Here is a 24,366-nt window from a genome sequence, read left to right as displayed (position 1 = left end):
ATAGTTTCAAAGCACATGCATATAAACAAAGTTGATAGACTTTATCCTTAAAACCAGTCCCTCTTGTTGTTCTGGCTTTGTAAGTTTGAGTAAGTAGCACAGTGAGTGAGAGGTCTCTCAAATCTGAGATGCTGGGAATGGAGATTTGGAAGCAGCTAGTGCTACTGCCTTGTGGGTTGTTCTTGACTTTGTGGGTTCTGGGTGTGAGCGGAGCTACGTTACCATCTTGTTCTTTTCCGGCAATCTACAACTTCGGCGACTCGAACTCCGACACCGGCGGGATCTCAGCTGCATTTGAGCCGATTCGGACACCCTACGGTGAAGGGTTCTTTCGTAAACCAGCTGGAAGGGACTCCGATGGTCGTCTCATCATAGACTTCATAGGTAAAACTGTAGTTTGGTGATGCAAAAACCCATCAATTGCTTCAATTTCTGCTATTGAATACGGTGTGTTTTATGTGTAATGTAGCTGAGGGCCTAAAGTTGCCATACTTGAGTGCATACTTGAACTCGCTGGGAACAAATTACAAGCATGGTGCAAATTTTGCTACCGGAGGATCAACAATTAGAAGGCCGAATGAGACCATTTTCGAGAATGGTATAAGTCCCTTCTCGCTTGATATGCAGACGGCTCAGTTCCTGCAGTTCAAATCTAGAACGGCTGATCTGTTTCGACAAGGTTCAAATCTTTACTCTAATGTTTGGAGACACTATTTTGAGTATTGCAATACTGATTGTTTGTGAATTGTGGTGTCTAGCTAAGAATCCCTATGAGAGAAGCAGACTTCCAAATCCTCAAGACTTTGCAAAGGCACTGTATACGTTTGATATTGGGCAGAATGATCTCTCTGCTGGTTTTCGAAAGCTGAGCTTTGATCAGCTTCGTGCACAGATTCCAGACATTGTAAACCAGCTGGCCACAGCAGTCCGAGTGAGTATCACATTAGCTCTCAACTATGTCAATGCTTATTGCTTATGATGAAGAATAAGTTGGTGTGCCATTTGTGTAGTAAAGCGTGTTTCTAAATTTCTGATGGGTAGTGATTGATTGACATATCTTCAGCGTATATACGAACAAGGGGGCAGGGCATTTTGGATACACAACACTGGTCCGATTGGTTGCTTGCCAATCAATCTGTTCTACAATCTTAATCCTGCACCGGGTTATGTCGATGAACATGGCTGTGTCAAGGGCCAAAACGACATGGCCATAGAATTCAACAGGCAGCTCAAGGACAGAGTCATCAAACTAAGAGCTGAGCTCCCACAAGCTGCAATTACATATGTGGATGCCTATGCTGCAAAGTATGGACTCATCAGCAATGCAAAGAATGAAGGTATGCAACTCTATCAATACTCACTACTCACTAGTCACTACCATTAGCAAATTGGGAACTGGGTTTGACATTGTTTGTTGCTTGCAATACAATGATTATTGCTACAGGGTTTGTGGATCCAATGAAGGTTTGTTGTGGGTATCATGTGCGATATGACCATGTGTGGTGTGGAAACAAAGCAATTGTAAATGGGAGAGAAGTGTATGGTGCTTCTTGTGGAAATGCTTCATCTGCTATAAGCTGGGATGGAGTTCACTACACTCAGGCTGCCAATCAGTGGGTGGCCAATCATATACTCAATGGCGCCTTGTCCAACCCACCGATTCCCATTACTCAGGCTTGTCATAGGAGCTAAAGTTATATGCATTCAATTTGAGTTATGAAAGGGAACTGGGAAATGTTTCTTTGGAGAACACTAGGAAATAGTACTAAATAGTAATAAGATGTATTAGAACAATCAAAGAGGAAGTCATATTCAGACGAGGGAGGGTCTTCTTTTCATGAGAATCTTCATTTTGAATGGAAACAGAATAAATGATTAATTTTCTCTGTTTTATTTCTCATTAACATCAATACCTGGTGGAAACTCGGCCCTTATGTTAAACTCGGCCCTCATGTTAAAGGCAGACTCAAGCATAGGCAGAGTTAGTTTTCAGTGACTGCAAACGATATGAAAATTCATTTTGGTGCTGAGAGCCCAAGAGCGCATCAAAGAAATGGAAACCCGGAAATTGCCATAGTGTTCGACTCAGTTGCTTCAAATGAACTAATCATCCTTCTACGCTAGGGTCAGTTTCTGATTAAGATTCATCCTGGATTCGACGGTGGTGGAGACTGGTGAATGCAAACAAGGGCCAAGGGAACGAGAAAATATAACACAATGAGAGGTCAGGGAGACTTGACTTTACCTTTGATCAATCACATTCACATCCATCTCAGTTCCTTCCCACTTCCACTAGGAGACACACAAGAGTCAAACGAGACCCTAACTACATGACACATGACAGCAAAGATTTCTTACACCCAAAACCCTAAACCACAAACTAGCAAGTTGCCAAAAGCACAAACAATTATCTGGGCAATTTCAAACAAATGGAGCCAAACTCATTTTATTGATTTAGGGTGCTGAGCATCTAAGGTATAAAATGCAGAATAAGAGTGCATTCTAAAAATTTGATTTATAACCACACAACTAAGAAGATGATAAAGAATGCAGATAATAGATATTAAACTATCCACAAAGCTATAACACAAAGTTCTTAACTTGTCTATGATGATAAATACTCACTAGAATAGCTAAATGTGATGTATTATTGAACTCAAACTGACTGAATAATGGACTGGATGACACCAGCGCCAACAGTCTTACCACCTTCCCTAATCGCAAATCTCATCCCTTGCTCGCAAGCCACCGGCATAATAAGCTCCACCACCATCTTCACTCTGTCTCCCGGCATAACCATCTTCGACTCCTCATCATTGTCATTCATAATCTGCGTCACCTTCCCGGTCACATCAGTAGTCCTCATGTAAAACTGAGGCCTATACCCTGCAAAGAAAGGCGAATGCCTCCCGCCCTCTTCCTTCTTCAACACATACACAACCGCCTCAAACTTTGTGTGAGGTGTTATGCTACCCGGCTTAGACACCACCATCCCTCTCTGAATATCCATCTTCTGAATACCCCTCAGCAACAGCCCTACATTGTCACCAGCAAGTGCCTCATCAAGTGTTTTCTGAAACATTTCGACTCCAGTGACAGTTGTATTCCTAGTCTCTCTCAATCCCACTACATCAACGTGGTCCCCAACCTTCACTTTACCCCTCTCCACCCTCCCCGTGGCCACCGTGCCGCGCCCTGTGATCGAAAACACATCCTCAACTGCCAACAGAAACGGCAGATCAGTCTGACGCTGCGGAATAGGAATGTAATCATCCACAGCATCCATCAAGTCGTAAATCTTGTCCACCCATTCATTCTCCCCGCTCTTTATCTTCGGATTCGCCATCAATGCCTCCAATGCCAGCAACGCCGAACCCGAAACCACCGGAACATCGTCGCCGGGGAATTCATACGATGATAACAAGTCCCTGACCTCCAATTCCACCAGCTCAAGCAGCTCGGCGTCGTCGACCTGGTCCTGTTTGTTCAAGAACACCACCACATTGGGGACACCGACCTGCTTGGCCAGCAGGACGTGCTCTTTCGTCTGCGGCATCGGGCCGTCGGCGCCGGAGACGACGAGGATGGCGCCGTCCATCTGCGCGGCGCCGGTGATCATGTTCTTGACGTAGTCGGCGTGGCCGGGGCAGTCGACGTGCGCGTAGTGGCGCGTGGCGGTCTCGTATTCGACGGTGGCGGTGTTGATGGTGATGCCTCGCGCGCGCTCCTCCGGCGCGGCGTCGATCTCGTCGTACTTTTTCGGGGCGCTGTTCCCCATGGAGGCGAGGGCCATGGTGAGGGCGGCGGTGAGGGTGGTCTTGCCGTGGTCGACGTGGCCGATGGTGCCGATGTTGACGTGGGGCTTCTTCCGCTCGAACTTACCACGCGCCATCCGGACGGTGAAGGATCGGCGCCGCCTGAGCGCGTGGTTGACAACGACATCGAAAGATGCGGCGGAAAGGGCGGAGGAGGAGAGGAGGGGCTTTGGGGCTAGGGCGTTGGGTGTAGAGAGAGATAGATGGGTGGGATGAGAAAGTGAGGGTGGGGAGAGTGAGGGAGTGAAGAGGAGTTTTGAGGAGGGCGGGGCTCCGATAGCAGAAGCCATATGGATTTTGATCGCCGTGATTGAGAGAGAGAGCCGACGGCGGAGGGAACGAAGAAAACAACGAGGGAATTTGAAGGGAGAGGTTTCTATTTGGGCCTCTCTTTTTTTTTCAGTTGCTCCAAGGCCAGGCCCAAGTTAATGAAAACTAATAAGCCCAATCCAGGTTTAGCTATCCATTAATTTCCCTCCTTTCCTTAATGAAGTGAGTTTCACTATACGCTGACGTCACCAGGGAAGAGAATTAACACACAGTGGGCCCCAAAGTGCTTCCAATATTGTGGCATTTCTGTAATATTCCCCTCTCCCGCTTTCACCAAATCTAATTGAACCCCCTGAAAAACCCAGGAAGAAAAACTCAGAACTCCTTTGTGTGGAAAGACCCCAATCCAAAAAATTCATACACATTGCTTTCCCCTACCAGCCTACCTTTTCTCCTTTCTCTCAAAAACACCACAGTTTCGAAACCATGAGCGAAGAAGAAGTAAACCGGCTTAACCACTTAGATCGTTCTGAGAGCGATGACGAAGAGACCCAACCTGAGCACGAGATCCGACCCGTTCCCCAATCGCAGTCCATTTCTCGCTCAGTTCTTGACATCAAGAACAATGAAGAAGGTCGTTCTGTCCCAAACCCTAGGTCGATCGCCGATCAGTCCCTATCTTTCAAACGGAAGAGTGATGATGGCCTCGCCGTCGAAAAATCTCAGACGATCGGCGTTGGACGTGCCGTTTCAAACCCGGCGGTCGGCGGCGGTAAGCCCACTGTTCTTGGAGGTGCAGAGGTTTTCAATTCCAAGGCGTTCGGAATCGGCAACTCTGCTCCGGCGGCAGGCGGCGGAGAGTGCACCGTTCTTGGAGGCGCAGAGGTTTTCAATTCTATAGTGGCCGGCGGTGGCGACAACCCTTCAAAGGCTGCTCCGGCGGCAATTGCCGTCTCCAAGATCCAGGATCCGGAGCTAGAACCCGATTCCTTCCCCTCCAAACTTCCATCCAGGCCCATCTTGACCATTAATCATCTACCCAGGCCCATCTCCTCCACAATTCTTCCTTCCCATGCTGCCTCCAGGCCCAATCTGCCTCTCCATGCTGCCCCAAGGCCCGATCCCCCCTTCCATGCTGCCCCAGGCCCAATCCGCTCTTCCAGGCTGCCCCCAGGCCCAATCCTCCCATTGACCCCCCTGTCTTTGATCTTCAAGGAGTTCCGGCTATTTGTCTACCTTCTGGAAGGGTATGCTTATAAAACCTACCTTCTGTTAATTTTGTTTGATATATTTTCTAGCATTTTTATGAACTTGTTTGGTCTCACTTTAGTAGCTATGGTTTGGTGGTAGTTTCTTACTATTACTGACCTAGAAGATTGTGGTCAATTTGATCTTTGTTTCTTTTGAAATGGGGTGAATTGATCTTTGATTACCATTGATTTTCTATTAGTTATAGCTTTATGCATATTGTTATATTTATCATCTTCTCTACCTTCCAGGATCCTGCACAGCTGGGTTATGATAGCATTTCAAACCCATACAGCTATTCACTGCACCATTGGGTGCCTCAGGTTCCAATTCCTCCTGCAAATCCAGCCCCGCCTGAGCCAGTCCCACCTGAGGAGGACTGAGGTACTGGAGCTAGAGTATAAATCTGTCTGTCTGAAAATGTGGATACACTGCTAGAAGAAATTGATCCAGTGATCTAGATATAGACATATAGTATTCTTGAGATTGCTAGTGATCACTTGCTGGCTTGCTGCCAAGTCTGATTGTGACTGTTGTTTCAGAAACTATTGGTGGATACAACTGTTGAGTGATGTGAGGTTTGCTTGAGATTGCTAATGGTCACTTGCTAATTGTTGTATCAGAAACCAGTTGGTGGAATGCCATGACATGTTTTTAGAGTATATATAGTATGATGTGTAATATGTTCCTAGACCTTTTCTGCTTTAGAATTTGGATTCTATTCTGCACACACATACCTTTAAGCTCTTGAGCAATTGATGAGTTTAACATTACTGTGTTAGCAGAAGTACTGCATTAAAGGTTTCCACAAGTAAGAAAACTTGGGATGATCTTTATATATAATGGATTAGATATCTTAAAATTGGATAGTACATAACCCTTCGAAAAAAATTGTATAATACCTGTACTGGCTGGTGTAGGTGTTATTTTTTGTGAGCCTGTTTTGTGGTATATGTGTGTGCTTTTGGGAAGACAACAAAAAACTACATTGATATGTAATATGATGTAAATGATCATACAATTAGACCAAAAAAAAAAATGTAAATGATCATACAAGTTGTGCATATACCGAAACGAAGGGTATATGATTACATAATAATATTTCGTATCTAAAACGAACACTAGAATAAAAAGGAAAAACATTTATGGGGTGAGACAGAGACAAGTTGTTCGAAACAGCATACCCACGGCTTCCCTCCTTTTCAGTTATCACTCCCTTCATATAATACCTGTTTGGTGTCAATAAAAGTAGGAACAGAGACTTTGCAACTCATAATCATAAGTTGTCTCCTTATTCCCTATTACAGAGTATCAAGATAAGTTGAAGGTTCTCATCCTCATATGTAACGGTGAAATATTCTTTTCAAGCTAGATGAACTACACTCCATAACCCACTACTCACACACAGGCTAGCTAGCCGAAGCAACTTAAATCCCATGCAAATTACGACAACCCGGCCTAAAGACTTTCTTCGGAATTGGACATACTATTAGTCACTAAAATCCTATCACCAAACCATACATGCATTTAGAGTAGACTGAGAACTGAGAAGCATATGACATTGTTATCCTTGTCAAACCAAACCTTATCACAGGCGTCACAATATTATAGTTAATACTAGCCGTTTTGCGTTTTAACCTGTACAGAAAATACAATGGAGGCGGCAAATATGCAAGAGATTGCTTTACCATTCGCTGCTTCATAGAAACGAAGCAATAAGTTCAGCATTGTAACTGGAAGAAATTATCTTTTAACAGAGAACCACATATAGGTGCTTGATGTCAAAGAAATCTACATATGCTAAGGAAATGTGTTATTACCTGTAAGCCGAGTCATTGTCATTTCAAGTGACAAGCTTCACAAAGTTGTGATACTCAATTGCTTCATGGCATCAAAAATGCTTCACCTGCAGCATAACATGTATGCACTCGTCACTTAAAGAGCCTAAATCAATTCATTAACTAAGAAATAGGGGAGGCATATAATCAATCAAGTATTGGGTTTTACAGAGGCAAGGAACATCAATAATCATGAACATTTTCACCTGTGGCCATCCACAAAGTCAGTGGGACACTACAACATTGTCCAAGTATCCAAGGATTCCATTTTTAAGTTACCCTCAGATTTTTTCCCGCAATTCACAACTAAAAGGAATTTTAGACACGGAGACCTCAGCAAACTTTGTAATCATCAAAATGAAAATAGGCATAGATCCACCAAATATCAAAAACTAAGCCACTCTTTACCTTAAAGAAACAGTAGTGAATTGCCTGATTCTTACTTCTTTTTTTCGTTGAGAAAACCTGATTCTTACTTGATAGCATTTTCAGTCTCATCATAAGCAGCCTTCTTCTCAAGTCTCGCTGTGAGGTCAACCACAGAAAATTGACAGCAGGAACCCTTCAATACTGCCAACTTTGCAACTTTCCATTTATTGCCGGCAGCACTCAACATCTTTAAAAATAAACCAACATGAATATAGCCCAAAAATGCGAAGGCATAGTACATATAAACATGCAAGAAATCCAATACAGTAGGCTTTCACTGTTCAGATCAACAAAGAGGCATAACATTCTTATGTTTTCTAGGAAGATTGTACAAGTGATAAACAATGTCTGTCAAAGCCGAATATAAAACAGAAACCATCAAGATGGTATCCATCACCTGTGAGACGAAAATCAAGTGATGAAAATATGTAAAAGATGCTTGGTAGGCCTAGATGAAGGTCAAGTGACAAAAGAAGATGGATATGCTGCAATATGTGAAGATGCTTGGTAGGATCCATATAGACGACTGGTGAGAAGATATGCTTATTAGTCTTTTCTAGTAGTGCTTCTCTTTCGAATTTTATCCTGCTAGCCAAATCAGATTGTTTGAGGGTTGGCACTAATTAAAACTGAAGCAAAGAAGAACATGTTTCCCTATCTGGAAGTCATTTACTTATGAAAGACTACTAAACTCAAACTGATATTGAGAATCATACATGCACTTTAATATTTCAAGAAAAATAAACATAGCAGAAACCATAAAGCTGCAGCAGCTGACAGTTCACTCTGGACCCGAAAGAATCAAATATTGAATCCAACAGGTCATGTGTAAAGTAATATCTTCAGCAAATATCAACAGAAAAGTGAATATAAGAACAGAACAGACTTATTTACAAACAGAATTAGCGACTTAGGAGTTGAAAATCATATTTCCATATCCAATCCAATTTTGTGATTGCAACAGCAACATGAATGAAGAAGCAAAATAAGGATTCTGGACCAACATAACTTCACGCAATCTTGTGCAATATGCCAAATGAAGATGATTTGGAGTCCTATTTTAATCCTAACCAATTTGCCAGATGAGAAACATGTAACCATGCATACAACGACTGATGTTCTCTTTTTAAGATAACAAGATGGAATATACAGAGGTAACCAAGGTTTTCACCAAGCATATTATCTGTACCTATCATGATTCTAAGGATTAAGATTTGAAACAACATATTTCAGATATTGTATGTATGTGGCTGTGGCAGAGTTAGTATACTGACACTGCAGAATTGTTTCCTTCTTTGCTTGGCCCTTGCAAAGAAGTCATGCAAACTGGCTGAAGGCAAAGGACCATAACTAAATGCCACCAGTTGGTGCTATTAAATCAAACAACAAGCTTAATTCTGAAGAGTAAACATCCCGTTGTATATACATAATGAAGTTCAAGAAATAAAAGATGATAGATTGCTAAAAAACAGCAAACAATGATAAGTAAACCCAAATAAATTAATACCAAATTGCATAGCAAGTACAAAGTTATTGCAAACAAAGGAAACAGAGTAGAGAATCCCACATATATAGCTAGCAACAGAGTAAATAAAAGATGTTACATTTTAGTTGAGTTACAAGACTAGTAATAGATAAGACCTCTTGAACATGGGAGGGTTGAGCAGGGCTTAATCTTGCGTCGGCATTGAGTATCGGCAGAGGGGACACATGTGGTTCACCTCCAAGTACTGAACAATGCAATGTAGATGAAAATGGTGTCGGCAGGGCAACGGAGTAACAGGTTCTTGTTCAAAATCCTCCAAACAAATAGCACATGAGGGCGTGCATGCGATAGTCTCACTATCGAGTGTCACTTGCTCCAGAGCCCGGATCGATGATCTGCTCGCAGGAACGAAATCGGGGATATGTGGTACATATAGAGGTGGGTAAAAGGTGTCCCACACACCAACCACAACAGCGTCCACAGGGGTGACAGCCGCCTCAACCAGCAGGAACACCCTTTGAGCAATAGCAGAATGTTCATGTTGGGGCACACCCATACTCTTCAGATGCTCGGAGATGAGTGCTTCATACTCCATATCACTGCCGCAGTTGTTGGATAATTGCTGCTTGAAATGAGAAAACTTGACCGTAAAATCTCTTTGGGCTATTTTATGGTCATCAAAAACAAGTGGATCCCTGCTCAATCTGGTTGACTTGTAAAGCTTGATTCTGATGAAAAGCTTGTCCTCCTCCCAAGAGCCTATGAGCTTGGTTGCCCTCTTTTGCAGCGCCTGGTGAACGTAGCGGTAATATCCCTCCATGATCTGTATCCAGGCTTGTACTGTGTGTATTGATATAATACGAGGGAACAACTCGAAAATCTAATCCGTCTGGGACAGGATTTGGCCAGTTGGAACTTCTAATCCGTCTAGGACAGGATTTCGCCAGTTCGAAATGATAGAGAGAATGAGATGAGATGAGATTAGGATTAGAAAAGTTGAGCAGAAAACCTCAATTCTAATCCATCTGACACAAGGCATTTGAGACACCAAACTCGATTAGGATGGAAGAAAACAAGAACTCGGAAACGGCCGAGAGAGACCAGACCAGAGGTTAGGGTGTCGGAAATATACTGAAGAAAAAGAGAGAGTGGGAGCCCGATGACGACCCTCTCAGTGCAAGTGGAGGCCCACCACCATTTTCTTTTTACTCTGTGGTATCTTAGCCCATTTACCCACTAATCGCTCGCTAAAAATCTGTTTATTTTTACTCTATTAAAATTTTACCGGTTGATAACCCGTTAACAACCCGCTAACTAACGGGCGGAAACGGGTTGTTCAGTCGACCCCGTTTAAAAAATGTTGGGAAAGGATTAAAATAAAAAATAGCAAACTATATATACCTTCTTGAAAAAGATTAGATACACAAATAAGACATGACTTTTGATTTACAACTTATAAGGACACAATCTTACAAATTAAGGACAAACTATATTTATGATGTCATGTGTTAATAAGACAATTACAATTTTAACCTTCACATGAATAATATTAATTAATTTTCCTAATTCAAACTCTTATTTAATTATGTTACTGCACTTACTGGAAAGTTAGCTGCTAATACGCACTTGTACTCGTCAAGTTCTGCTATTGCGTCTGTACTCTTTCAATCATGCTACTACACTTGTTTGACATTTAGCTGCTTCTGCACTTGTCCAATCATGCTACTGTACTCACTAAACTCATACTCATCCAGTGCTGCTACTGGCTCAGCTAGTGTAGTAGCAGCTATTTCTAGTAACTGCAGTAGCAGGTTTTTGGTGATTCAATTAGTGTAGTACCAGCTTTAGTAAGTGCAGTAACAGGTTTTTAGTGGCTTAACTAATGTAGGAGCAACAATTATTTTCAGTACGTGCAGTAGTAGATTTTCAGTGCATCAACTAGTGTAGTAACAGTTATATAGTATATAGACTCATTTTCGTTTTAGTTCTGCAAACAATAGTTATATGCAAAGTTGAACATGGGTTAGAATGGCATAACAAAATAATCTTAATGTAGATAAAGAGCAAGAAGCTGACATTGACCCTTATATCTTTACCCAAAACACACCAGATCTCTTATTGTGGTGCGATTGTGCGAAAGCAGATCAATTATAATAAGTCTTTTTCTACAACATTTACCCGCGTCCAAAAATTATAATTTAACATTATACAAAAACAATAAGAATGAACACTACAATATTGAGGACTTACTCTTTCTACCCAATATTGCTAGTGTGCTCCAAGAAGTTGAGGTCGCTCCTCAAGTATGTTAAATAAGCAACATATCTAAAATTCTCATTAAAAATCATAATTAAAATCTGCAGCATGATGAAGGATAAAGTGTAGAGACAAAGAGATAGCAATGGAATCATTATCTTATTCATTGATAAGAGCCCTTTATATAGGGAATTACACAATACCAATATGGTAAGGATATGAATACATAGATCTAGTCTAACTACATATCCTATTGGCATAAGGCCAAGACACACATAGAGAATATCCTAGAACACTCCCCCTTTTGCCGTGCGCAGATATGCCGATGGTGTTGATCTGTTGCCTCGTCAAAAACCTCGTCAAGTCACAAAAACCCTATGGGAGAAAAACTGAACCTTGATCGTAGGAGAAAAAGAGTACAACGCACCATTCACATTTGATAGTGACATGTATGTATGTGCTAGACTCCCCCTGAAGTTCGCACCTCCCCCTGATCTTTAAATCAATCATAGGGCTCTTCCTGATTCTTACTAATCACGAAAGTTTCAACAACTTAGCATGTCAATGCTCTTTAACATGTCTTCAAATGTGGCATTGGGCAATGATTAACTAAATCATGCCGTATTGTCCTCAAATGATCTTTTACACTTAGATCTTGAGGAGAAGGCCGCTTGTGAACTCAAAACATAAGTTCGTGCAGGAAATCAGCTTTCCGCACAGCATGACCTTCAGTTACTAGAACAGTCGTAACTTCCTCTAGGAAATACATATGAACGAACCGTAAATGGTTTTGGAAACTAGACTCATTTAGCTTTCCAACCGTATATTACATACATTCTGGTTCATCAGGAGATGTTCACAAAATCCCGTCGAAGTTGACTGTTTTGCCAAAATCAGATTCTCGGACAGATTCGTCCTACTTTACGAAAACGGCCATAACTCACTCAATATGATAGGTATGATCAAATGGTTGGTGTCCCTGGAAAGTAGACACATAGACCTTTCCAATGGTACCAATTCCACCATTTTCCAGTGAGTGAGATTTCCTATAGGTCCCGTGGAAGTTGACCTATAAAACTTGGTAGATTCTGATTTTGCTTTTGATGTGTCTTTCTTATGTAGGGATAGAATAAGCCTCATCCTTTCATACCATTAAGTATTGAAAAAGGATTTACTGCCATTACATTGGCGTTGCGTGGGCGCATAGCTACACTTAGCTTTACAATTTTTCATAGCGATAGAGATGTCAAGTCTTTCGTATTGTGTTGAGTACATTGATGCGTCTTTTTGTACTTAGATGAGAACTCCATCTTTTAACACATATTTGTCATCTTGCTTTAGACAAAACAACGGATCTCTCTTTAGAGCAAAGACCTTGACTAATCATGGGAGTATATGTAGGTCTCACTAGTTATAGAGCGCCTAAGCCGATTGATCATCAATACAGTCATCGAGTGCCTTATCGAGACTGTGTCTTCCCAAGAACTTTTTCTTTGGATGTTGATACATATTGGCATCTCTTGATCCATCAAGAGTCCATGTAAATCCGGAATGAACACGCAAATACATAATTCACCATATCCCTTCCAAATCAAGTAGAGTTCATGTGCGTTCCAATATCTTTAGCAAACGCATGCTCTTGTGGTCTTGAGCCACTTGATTTAGATGAATGAAGTATGTTTAAGATCTTCATGTATATCTCTGATCCCATAGAGATGTTATTATGACCACATTCATAGGCTGCATGTTCAGTTATTCGAAAACTACCAAACTGATAAAGTAGTGGAGTTCAATGACATCCATTACGAGAGCATATCTCATCGTAGTCGACCTAGTGCGTGTTAGTGAGAGACCTTGCGCCATAAGGTGAGTCTAAGCTCTTGTTCTCACTACGCTATTTAACAAAGGTATAGTTGATAGGGTTTAGCTTGCGGTGTCGGCATCACCTGCCCAAGGACCTATCTCTTTGTTAATGCTGGATCGCATCTTTCCATTAGGCCAATCAACGAAGCCTCACGAGGAACTTGTGCAAGTACTGTGCACTGCTGACCGGATAGTGGAGGACGAATCTGGGTGTGCAGGTCAAAGTTTATAATTTGTCATTTGGTTGTTAACCTAATTCAAGTAAATTTTCTCTCGAGTCCCCTAGTTTTGGACTTCGTTAAAATATGATTTCTATTAGGTCATTTGTTTGCTTATTCCTTGATATTCGATTATACTTGGTGAGCATTTGAATTGAAATTTCGACGAATAGAATTTCAAAAACTAAAAAGTTTTCACCTCAAATTTCCGTTTAGCTTCCGTAGTATTTTTCAATAAAATTTAACTAAAATGTCTTGTATTACTTTATGATATAGTTATAACTTTCAATTTATGTTTTAAAGTGTCACGGCACTGTTACGTGCTCAAACTAAAGAGGTGTAGTTTGGAGCGTTACAGAAAAATCCAATACATAAGTGAATTACAAGAATGCCCAAGATTAGTTATGGCATCGACAATAAAATTCGCCTCCCTAAAACCATATCTAAAAGTAATGGAATCAAAACTAGTAGCTAATATTATGATATCTTGCACTAGTTTGATTAATCTCCAAGGCGGTTTAAGACGCCCATTCACTGCATCTATCACCAACTTGGAATCTCCTTCAATTTCAACATTGGTGAAGCCTTTCCTCCTTTGCTTTGATTTGACTGTCTCTTAACGTTGTAGCTTCAGCAATTGGGAGTTAAGTATTTCCTATGCGACAAGAGGCAGTAGAAACTAGTCTTCTATTGTCATCTTGAATTATAAAGCCACAAACCGCTAGATTACTTTCAAGCTGCCAAAGAACTACTAGGTTCGAAAACCTTGAAATTGACGAAGGAGAGGTGGATGGTGGGTTCAACACAGCTAGTGTTGTTTTGTGGAGAATTTTGTGGATTTTTGGTGGAAGAAGGACAAGGAAGAGTCGTTGAGCTGTGGCTTGGTTGGTTAAGATGTTTAACTGACAACTTTGAGGTCATAGGTTCAAACCTCACGACATATGTAGGGTGTGTGAGTTATTAATAAAATGTTTAAAAAAAAAAAGGACAAGGAAGAGTCGTGGTTTTACATTTTTACTAGAGAGTTTATGTTTTTAATTTTAGGGTGGAATGTATAAATATCCATTATACCCTGCTAAAGATTCATAGTCTGTAAAAGTAGGCCAACATGTTTGGAACAACTCAACTTGTGACGTAATCATTAAAGTCAATTTCGAATTTTAGACACGACTGATGAAAATTGAAAGTTCAGAGACTGAACTGATTAAAAAAAGGATTAAGGACTGAACTGATTTTAGCCTTAAAATTTAAAGGGAATAAACTGAATTTAATCTTTGAAAATTCTTATGTCTACCATTGTTGATTTTATAATTATCATCTAACATACATTTCATATTATTTATGAATGGACAAATCCAACTTGTTCTGTCATCTTGACTTTAAAGAAACAATATGGGCATGCGTTCTTGAACCAAAGAGGTAAATCTGCATTCTCAAGTGATATAGAAAAATAGAAATCCCATCAATAATTTACATAATGTTGAAAGAAAAATACCTTAAGCATGTTTGCGTCTTGTTAGAGTCAAAGTAACTGACAAGAGTAAATTAAGAAGTTATTGATCAATGGATGTAATAATTCAATTAGTCATATCAGTTATTATGTACGTTGTTATTAGCATTGAATATCGTCATTATATGCGTGTAAGTACCGTTGTAATCGACCTCTATATATAGAGGATTGTTAATGAAATAAATAGACGATTCCAATTGTCATTATAAATAACCTTCTTTTTTTTTTCTCAATTCAAGAGCATATATTGTTAGTACTGAACAGGGCCGGACCTGAAAATTCGAGGGCCTGAGGCTAGTTCCAAAAATTGGTGCCCTCTGGTTATTAAAAAAAATCAATCGGCCATAAAAGAATCAAAGATCCATTCCAAAACAGTATAAAACTGATTTGTTTACGATGCCAGACGGTATAATTAGAAAAAATGGGGATGATTAGAAAAAAAATCAGGGTTAAAAGATAAAGTAGTGGTTAAGAAGGGATAACCACAGAACCCAGAATTTTATCCATTCAAACGTCAGCAACTCCACATATATATACACAAGCTCCTGGTCATGGTGGTGGTGCTGTGCCTGTCATCATTGCTCATCATCATCGCAATCCTGAAACTTCTCTCTCTCCCTTCTCTTCTATTTTAAACCCAACCATTTCTCTTCTCCTCTGTTTTGCATCTCAAAAAACCAAAACCCAGACAGCTGTAGCTTTAAGCTTTAGCTTCCATGGAGGGTCTCCCAAACTCTATCCCCTAAAACTGGCTCTAATCGCTCATGTTCAAAGCAGCTGCCAGGTTTTTGTTCCCCAAAATTTTTTGGGCCTGAGGCGGCCGCCTGTTCCGCCTCACCTCAGGTCCGGGCCTGGTACTGAAGGTGTTCAACTGGATATAATCAACTAATTTTTTTATTTGATTTATTGTTGAGATGAGTTTGGGAACTGGGCTTGATCAAATTAGATCGTATGGATATAAGAGAGATTAACTTAGTAGTAAAGTATGAACTTTAATGACAACAATATGGTAAGAGGTCCAAGTGTCAAAACAAAAAATATAAATAGAAGCTCCCTAAACGGATTACCGTATACATCTCATCGAAAAAAAAAAAATGTATACACATGCATGTGTAACCTACTAAAAAAAAAAAAAAACTTAGACTCACAAGTGTATAACGACATTGGAATACAGATGCATGACACAACCACTAATTAAAAAGTCACCATCGATCATAATAGGCAATTGTTGTCTATCTTTGTTGAGATATAAATCCCATATCAGGAAAATAGGACATTGTTTGTTGGTTTATAAGGGTTTGTGTGACTCCACCCATTGCAAATTGGTTTTGGATGTGAACATCAGACTACTTTATCATGGTATCAAAATGGGTTACTCACATTCACTTGTGAAGCCCAAATGGGCACACGAACTCCACGTCACCCTAAATGTTGTCCACATGTTAGACTTGAAAATTCACTACGCTTACGAGGACGTGTTGAGATATAAATCTCACATCGGGAAAATAAGACATTGTCTGTGAGTTTATAAAGGTTTGGGTTACTCCACCTATTGTTAATTAGTTTCAGAGTTTATAAAGATTTGAGCCACTCCACTTATTATCAACTGATTTTGGATCAACTGATTTTGGATGTGAATCGCTTATGATCTTTCTCTCTAGTCTGCATCGTACTTGATAAAAGGACAATGTGAATCAAAGTTGTAACTATCGCATTGACCCAAGGTTGGATTTGGACATTTGGTGCTGTGAATCACCACCAAAAACTCAAAAAGAGACAAGAAACATTTAGTGTGCAGTACTGTAAAGCATCTGGTTTGGTTGGTACTCGTCCCTATACAAACAAACCCACCCATGACTCATGAGACGTGTTCAAGATCGTTGCTAGCTACAGCTACTTTATTTGAAAACCCTTCTCAAATATCCCCCACTCATTTATTTTCATATTCATAGAATAACGCATACGCGTAGTATTGTCCTTTAACCTAGCTCTCCATCTCTTTCCATGCAGCTTCTCCATCTCTCCTGTGCTCTATAAAAGAGTACAGCTACTTCCATAAACTTTTATCGGTCTATCTCAACACTGTAATGGCATCTCAAGTAGCAGGAGTTAAAAATACCAACGAGGGTGAAAATGATCAAAAAGATCATGGGTTTTTTGGGAGCAGGATGAAGAACAAGGTTGTTGAGTTTCCCATGAAGTTAAAGAAGCTAGGGCAAGATGATCCGAGAAGGATTGTTCATTCTCTCAAAGTAGGACTAGCAGTTTTGTTGGTATCAATGCTATATTACTGTGATCCTCTCTATGATGGCCTTGGTGCCTCAGCTATGTGGGCTGTTTTAACTGTTGTGGTTGTCTTCGAATTTTCCGTAGGTACGTATGTTTTATTTTCTACTACACAATTCGAATTACTGATCGAAGCAGTTTGTCTTAATGATTTTGTTTTATGATACAGGAGCAACACTCGGAAGAGGTCTGAACAGGATTTTGGCAACATTTCTCGCAGGTTCTCTAGGATTTGGTATTCACCATCTGGCAAATCTATCAGGAGAAAAAGGTCATCCGATACTGGTTAGCCTTTTTGTCTTTCTACTAGGTAAATACACTTCACTAAAGCACAATATTCTGATCGATCATCATCTCCAACTTTGTATGTTGTCTTCAACCTGTTGATTTTCTCATTTTGCAGCTGCATCAGTGACATTTCTCCGCTTCTTTCCCCGGATCAAGGCAAGATATGATTATGGACTCCTGATTTTTATCTTGACATTTTGTATGATATCGGTATCCGGATACAGAGATGAAGAGATACTAGAAATGGCACACAAGAGGGCTTCCACAATCCTTATAGGTGCCTTTACAGCTGTGTCTGTGTGTGTTTTCATTTGCCCGGTGTGGGCTGGTGATGATCTGCACAACTCGGTTGCTACCAACATCGAAAAGCTTGGGAGCTTCTTAGAAGGTAAATTTATTATGAGATATGAATACACACATAGCTACGCCGCAATATGAAGATGACTAGAGAAAAGCTTACAATCTTTGCAATATATGAAACTTACAGGGTTTGGGAATGAATGCTTCAAAAAATCTTTCAAGGGAGGAGAGTCTAATAGGGCACTTTTAAAAGGATATTGCAGTGTTCTAAACTCGAAACAGAGTGAAGAAAGTCAGGTGAGTCTTAATTACCACATGTATGATGCCACAAAAATCAGAAATACTGGTACAATGGTTTCCTTCTAATCGAAGAACCTAAAATCACAGACAAATATTAAAAATGTTAGTTACAAATAAATAGTTAATACTAAACCTCATGTTTAATTTGCAGGTTAATTTTGCTAGGTGGGAGCCTAGGCACGGTCGGTTTAGGTTCCGTCATCCTTGGAAACACTATCTAAAGATCGGAAGCCTTACCCGACAATGTGCTTACCGGATTGATACTCTTAATGGCTACATCAACTCCGAAATCCAGGTATGCAAGTACAACGGAAAGTACTGTATTTTGTTTATAACAAATTCAGTTTAGTTCATTGTTTGAAACAAATGATACCGCTAAATACTTTTGTTGTAACATAACAATACTTTCGATCTTCTTACAGACACCGCTAAACATCCAAAGCCGCAAAGTTCAAGAGTTGTGCATGAAGATGAGCACAGAGTCGAGCGAGGCATTGAAAGAACTGGCATTGGCCATGAAAGCAATGACTCGACCAACATCTGCCTCTGCACACATAATAAAATCAAGAACTGAAGCTACTACCCTGAAATCCTTTCTCAAGTCTCCAGGCTTGGGTGAAGATATTCTTTTGCTAGACATCATACCAGCTGTGACTGTAGCTTCACTGTTAACTGATGTAGTGGCCTATGTTGAACAAATTGAAAAATCCATACAAGAATTGGCCTCTCTTTCACATGTACAGTTCAAGAGTGCAGAACCAAAAACGGAGCAAGAGCAGACAAAGTTACACCATCATGGCATGGTGCACCCTTGTGCTGAAACCGAAGGACCACATCATGTTATCACAATTGTTCAACCATCGCTGAAGGAAATAGAAAACAAACAAGCTCCTTTTAGGCTAGCATAGGCGGAAATGGGTAGAGATGAGATGCTTACAAATAGGTCATGTTATGTGCAACAGGCAAACACAAACAAAACTACTTGCATGTGTTAATGTCTCAAGAGTTCATATCGATGCCTACGAATAGATCACGTTTTATCCAATATACAGACAAAACAAAACGTGAGTTTATGTCCCTGTTAGAGTCCCAAAGGTTGAGAAGACTGGGTGTGGTGTAGCCGTGTAGAATCACCTAAGTTGATTGAGAAGATGCAAAGCTGTTGAGAGGCTTTCAATTTCTTTCTTTTTGCCTAAATGCATATAGCATTAGACGTTCACATGTACAACTAAACGTTCACAATCTTCAAAAAATAATAATAATAATAATAAATATAAATAAAAAAAACTAAATGTTCACAAGATTCAATAGAAGTAACAAATACTTATTTTTTTTTTTTTTTGTAATTTTAGCTTCATTATAAATAAGTTGAAGCTGATTCAGAGATTATTGAAGATTTCACAATAACAGGGCCGGGTGCTATAAATATATACCAGCCAATGCCCACTAATCTTGAGAATGGAGTCGAAGAGATCTCCCTTTCTGTAATGAAGGAGTCTTCCCATGACCTAGAACGCAAGACATGTGTGTACTAACATTTTAACTGTACATTTTAAACATTATAAATGGTTCTAGTAATGTCATCTGAACTTCCATTTTCATCTGGTAGCTCCTTTGAATTATGAATAATTGCAATATCAACATGTGATTCATCAGAAATCACTGGCTCCTGAAGTGCTTGTGCTTTATCAGTCTTGAAATTTGCTGCCGATGCTAGTTCGTGAACTGCTTCAGCAACCTTCTCAACACAAGTTACAACTTCAATGAGAAGCAATGCCACCGCAGCCGAAGGTACTATTTCTAGCACATTAGCATCTTTCCATACACCTCTTTTGAGTAACGACATGAGGCTCTCAGCTGCTGCTTTTGAGTGTGCAATGTGGTAATCAGCTGATGATGATAGAGTCATTTTCTTGAGCGCTGCAGCTAATTCCTTCAGAGCTTTGCCAGTTTCGGTGCAAATATTTGTGCTTGGTTCTCGAATTATGTTTCGAATTGCAGCTGGGGCCTGGATTAAGAACATCACTAGCAAGTTAGATTAATTTTCAAATTGATAATTTGAGTGATTGCTAGCGCAATGGTATATATATAAAGTGGTTTTTGGGTTGTATACCTGAATTTCATTGTTCAAGTATGTGTTAAGGGCCTCAATTTTATAGGCACATTGCCGACTTAGGGTTCCAACATTCAAATATTTATTCCATGGGTGGCGGAACTTGAACTTGCCATGACCTGGTTCCCACCGTGCCAAGTTAGCCTGCAAAATAGAAACAATTATTCACTATTGGGGAAAATGGCCAAAATAATGAATCGATTTGTACTTTCTGTGTTAAGATTTTCTGTGTTAAAGAAATAATAATTTGGTCCCATTTTACTTTACTCATCTACACTTCCACTCACCATAAAGTCTTCAGGACCTTTTGATATAAGAACACTTCTATAATTCTTAAGCAAATATTTGTTATCACTTAATGACAACGTCCCGTTCTCTTGTATGTCAAAATATTCAGATCCAAATCCTGTAAATTACTTAAAAGTAAGAGATTATTGGTTAACTGTCGTAATCATATATATTAGTTCAAGCATGAGGTAGAAAATTAAAAAAAAAAAAAACAAATTATTATTATAGCATATATACGTACCTTGCATAGAATCTCCAAGCTTGTCTATGTTACTCGAGACCAAATTGTGGAGATCAACTCCAATCCACACAGGGCAAATGCATATACAAATCATTACAGAAGTACAGAATCCTATAGCAACCGTTGATATCCTTGTGTGTGCCATCTTTAGTACCTCAGCGTCGCGGTAGCCGGAAACGGAAACCAAACAGTAGGTCAGTATGAATATCATCAACCCGTAGTCATGCCTTGCCTTTAACACCGGGAAGAATCTCAGGAAGGTCATAATTGCAGCTGCATAACATAAAATGAGTTATTTAGTGATGAACATGTAATTTCGCTATGTGCTTCAACTCTCAATTAACTAAAACCATATGTGATATGTGTCGGCTGCTTGGAACACACCTACGACAAAGACAAAAACTCCAACCAATACGGGCTCCGCGACTTCTCCTCCCCAAAGTGTTGATATGTGATGAACTGCAACAGCTAGAGGACCAGCTACTACCGTTGCCAACATTCTATTTATACCTCTTTCGAGGGTTCCTCCTGCACAATGAAAAAAGAGAGGACTAAATAAGGAGGGGCAACCAAGATCGAAGCAGTATAACTTAGATAAAGTGTTCTAGAAATTCTTCCAGGCAATGCTTATATTGAATATCGGTGAGTTAACGGAATGAAAAAGTACTAAAATTATCTATGGTAATATCTAATTCCTTTTACGATCAATTTGGGGCAAATATTATGAATTTGGTTCTTGTTGTTCGTTCCCATTTTTATACGAAAACATAGAAATTGTTAATATATATTCATTGTAACTATACCTTGGTAATTAATCAGTTAATAGTTAAGTCAATGATCTTCGATCACTACATTTCTAACAACCTAGCTAGCTTCTGATGATAGCTAGGGCATCTAACTATCATATATATACATAGGTATTTATTTTCTTTGAACCAATGCCTTTAAGAGGCGACCTAGCTTCAAATGATATATATGGAGTGTTTACCAACTGAGTACTCAAACACGAGGGCCACGGTCAAGACAGCCCACATCGCATCGACACCAAATCCTTCATGAACCGGTCGAAAGTAATAAAACAGAGAAACCAACGTCAGAGCCGATCCTACTTTGCACGAATGAACAATCCTTCTCGGATCATCCTGTCCGAGCTTCTTCGCCTGCCTTGCTACTTCCCCTACCTTACCCCACGATTTAGCGGGCGCCGCCTTTAGCCACCTCAGCATGCCACCGAAAGGCCCTCCGGCGCAGCTAGAGTTCTCCATACCATCAATATCTGCATAGGTCATTTGTAACAAGCAGGCAAGGAGGAGAAGAAGAAGTTAGAGAAGAAGAGCAGATGTAGCTAGCTCAAGTACTAAAGTGGCGATGTGCGAAAAACTCTGTGGGATTCATAAATATATAGAGCTAGCTGAAAGAGGTAGAGACATCGATATCGATTTTAATTTTTGTTTACATTGAAACAAAACAGAGATGCTTCTTCCGATCAAAAAAAAAACAGAGATGTTGTTTTTTTTTTGGAAGGAAACAGAGACGCTTCTTGGTACGTGAATAATGGAATCGCCGCACATGCAATCAAACACGTTGATTAATGAGGTGGGGGCTGATTCGTACGGGAACGTACAATATACTAGGATAGTCAAACTCTCATAAAAGAGGTTAGGTTATCAAATTAGGATTAATTATAAAATACTACTTAAAAATGAGGTTATTTTGATTTTTATATCCAACTATCAAAGTTTTGCATTTTAGTACGTACCTCAAATTTCACAAATGGCTTAACAATATGTTGATATATATTTTCATCAGAATGGGGTTGATCTAGCTCAATCAAACCTCAGAACGCATGTTCTTCGATGCAGACCAAGACAGATTGGTTGTTGCAACCGGGATCGGACATGAGATTTGGAGACCCAAGGCGAGTTTCAAAAATGATGCCCATATCGTTTCTTCCTCTCAATACACTCCACGCTCTTTCTACACACTGAGCTTTTCATATCAGATTTCCCATCGTAATAATATCGTAACAAACAAAATAGATCCAAAACAACACAAATAAAAATAATCTAGCATTATGTAGTCATTCTAAATATGGTAAGTCCTCAAATCATTTAATTCAAAACTCACTAAAGCATGTCATTAAATACATGGTGTGCAATATAAAGAATGAAATACGTATCTGACAAGGGGCGAAGAGAGAACATACCATTGGTTGGTTCATCTACATCCATATTGATATATAGTTTCAGACCCTTAAAACCTCTACCTCTTAAGATTTCAATTTTTAAATTCACGGGTTAAACTGATCCTTTCATTCTCCCACCTCTTCAGATCTTTGGCCCCCAAGATTTGGTGCCGGAGACTGTTGCCCCATTGGCCTTGGCTCAGGTCCGGGCCTGGTTGTGATTGATTTGTTATTGGCTACTTTGGCTTGTAATTTGCTTAATTATTTTAGTTTTGCTCTTATTTATTTTATCTAATTTCTAGAACATATTTATTCAAAATACATCAGTTCAGTTTCACAAAATAATAAATGTTTTGTCAGTTTCACATAATTTGTCATTTCATCTATAATAATAAATGTTTCCCAAAATAAAGTGTACATAAGTTCAGTTTTGTCAGATATTTTGACAAATCACTACACTCCAACATTTGGTTATTTTATGAGGTGACGGAAATTCTGTTATTATAACCTCAACAGTCTCAAAATGTTAATGAGAGGTGAGGCATGTAAATACAAAATTTAATAGTTGCGGGTGAAAAATAGATAACCACATAGTTTGAGGTCTGCTTTAAAATTCTTCCGTAATTCTACATGGAGGATTATGTGTTTTGCATACGGAGCACTTCTTTGTGCATCTGCATGGAGGATTAGAAAATGGAAGATGTTTCACTTGAACTGCTTCACTTAAAGTGGGATAAATCATATAATCATACTTTTTTTATAGATAACTGCTCCATGAATTACCACGTCTTTTTTCTTCTTTTTATAATTCTAGTGGCGTTTTACGGTGAAGCCTATAGTGTCACATCCCGACCCTTATATTTTTACCTTATTTACTAGCGTGATTATAATAAGAATTTTACCGTCTCGATCAATGAGTAAATAGTTTAATTGGTCCCTAGAGGGGTTTCGGGGACGATTATGTGCGTAGGATTATTCGTATGATGAAAATACGACGACGGTAAAAATAGTAATTTTAGCTAGTAAAAGGTAATTTTTATTCGGGTATTATTTTTCGGGGTGTTTTTATTTTTGGAATTTGGGTTGATATAGGTTGGACCGGTTTGGGGTGTGAGGCCCAAACCCACTTTTCTTTCTCTTCCTCCCGATTTCCTCTCCTCACCCGTCCCGCACCCGAGCCTCCCGCTGCCCGGTTTTCCGGCCGTCCTCCCGCCGCCGTCCGGCCGCCCCAGACCGCCGCACCAGCCCAGATCGGACCCCCGTCACCTCCTCTCCCTCCCCGGCCTAGTGTCCGAGCCGGTGGTGCCGCCGAAGAGGAGAAAAAGCCGCCGGAACCGCCGACTGTCCAAAGCTTCCCTTCGCCGGAACTTCCTCCTCCGGCCACCAATCCGGGCAAGCTTGTACGGTTTTGTAGCCTCCTCCCGTGCAACAA

General features: G+C 40.0%; 4 protein-coding genes across 4 annotated transcripts; 2 read left to right on the top strand and 2 right to left on the bottom strand.

Moving 5' to 3' along the window:
• The first annotated feature begins 134 nt into the window (after positions 1 to 134).
• Positions 135 to 1,877, top strand: LOC101311112 (GDSL esterase/lipase At5g14450-like). Its single transcript, XM_004304623.1, has 5 exons — positions 135 to 384; positions 470 to 679; positions 759 to 931; positions 1,064 to 1,337; positions 1,445 to 1,877. Exons 1-5 carry the CDS (start codon positions 138 to 140, stop codon positions 1,690 to 1,692), a joined length of 1,152 nt encoding a protein of 383 aa, XP_004304671.1. The 5' UTR covers positions 135 to 137; the 3' UTR covers positions 1,693 to 1,877.
• A 529-nt stretch (positions 1,878 to 2,406) lies between these two features.
• LOC101307721 (elongation factor Tu, chloroplastic-like) lies at positions 2,407 to 4,105 on the bottom strand. Its single transcript, XM_004306339.1, has one exon. The coding sequence runs from the start codon at positions 4,103 to 4,105 to the stop codon at positions 2,657 to 2,659; it is 1,449 nt and encodes a 482-aa protein (XP_004306387.1). The 3' UTR covers positions 2,407 to 2,656.
• A 12,915-nt stretch (positions 4,106 to 17,020) lies between these two features.
• On the top strand, positions 17,021 to 19,015 carry LOC101307427 (aluminum-activated malate transporter 2-like). Its single transcript, XM_004306338.1, has 6 exons — positions 17,021 to 17,306; positions 17,389 to 17,529; positions 17,623 to 17,895; positions 17,995 to 18,104; positions 18,259 to 18,402; positions 18,530 to 19,015. The coding sequence occupies exons 1-6, from the start codon at positions 17,021 to 17,023 to the stop codon at positions 19,013 to 19,015; spliced, it is 1,440 nt and encodes a 479-aa protein (XP_004306386.1).
• A 644-nt stretch (positions 19,016 to 19,659) lies between these two features.
• LOC101307145 (aluminum-activated malate transporter 2-like) lies at positions 19,660 to 22,038 on the bottom strand. Its single transcript, XM_004306337.1, has 6 exons — positions 21,738 to 22,038; positions 21,134 to 21,277; positions 20,750 to 21,022; positions 20,508 to 20,626; positions 20,221 to 20,364; positions 19,660 to 20,115 (listed from the first exon to the last, which is right to left on the bottom strand). The coding sequence occupies exons 1-6, from the start codon at positions 22,036 to 22,038 to the stop codon at positions 19,660 to 19,662; spliced, it is 1,437 nt and encodes a 478-aa protein (XP_004306385.1).
• Positions 22,039 to 24,366: the final 2,328 nt, after the last annotated feature.

The sequence above is a fragment of the Fragaria vesca genome, linkage group LG6 (assembly GCF_000184155.1).
Source record: "Fragaria vesca subsp. vesca linkage group LG6, FraVesHawaii_1.0, whole genome shotgun sequence".
Classification (NCBI taxonomy): Eukaryota; Viridiplantae; Streptophyta; class Magnoliopsida; order Rosales; family Rosaceae; genus Fragaria; species Fragaria vesca.
Note: the sequence above shows the minus strand (reverse complement) of the source record. Positions and strands in the feature narration are given on the sequence as shown.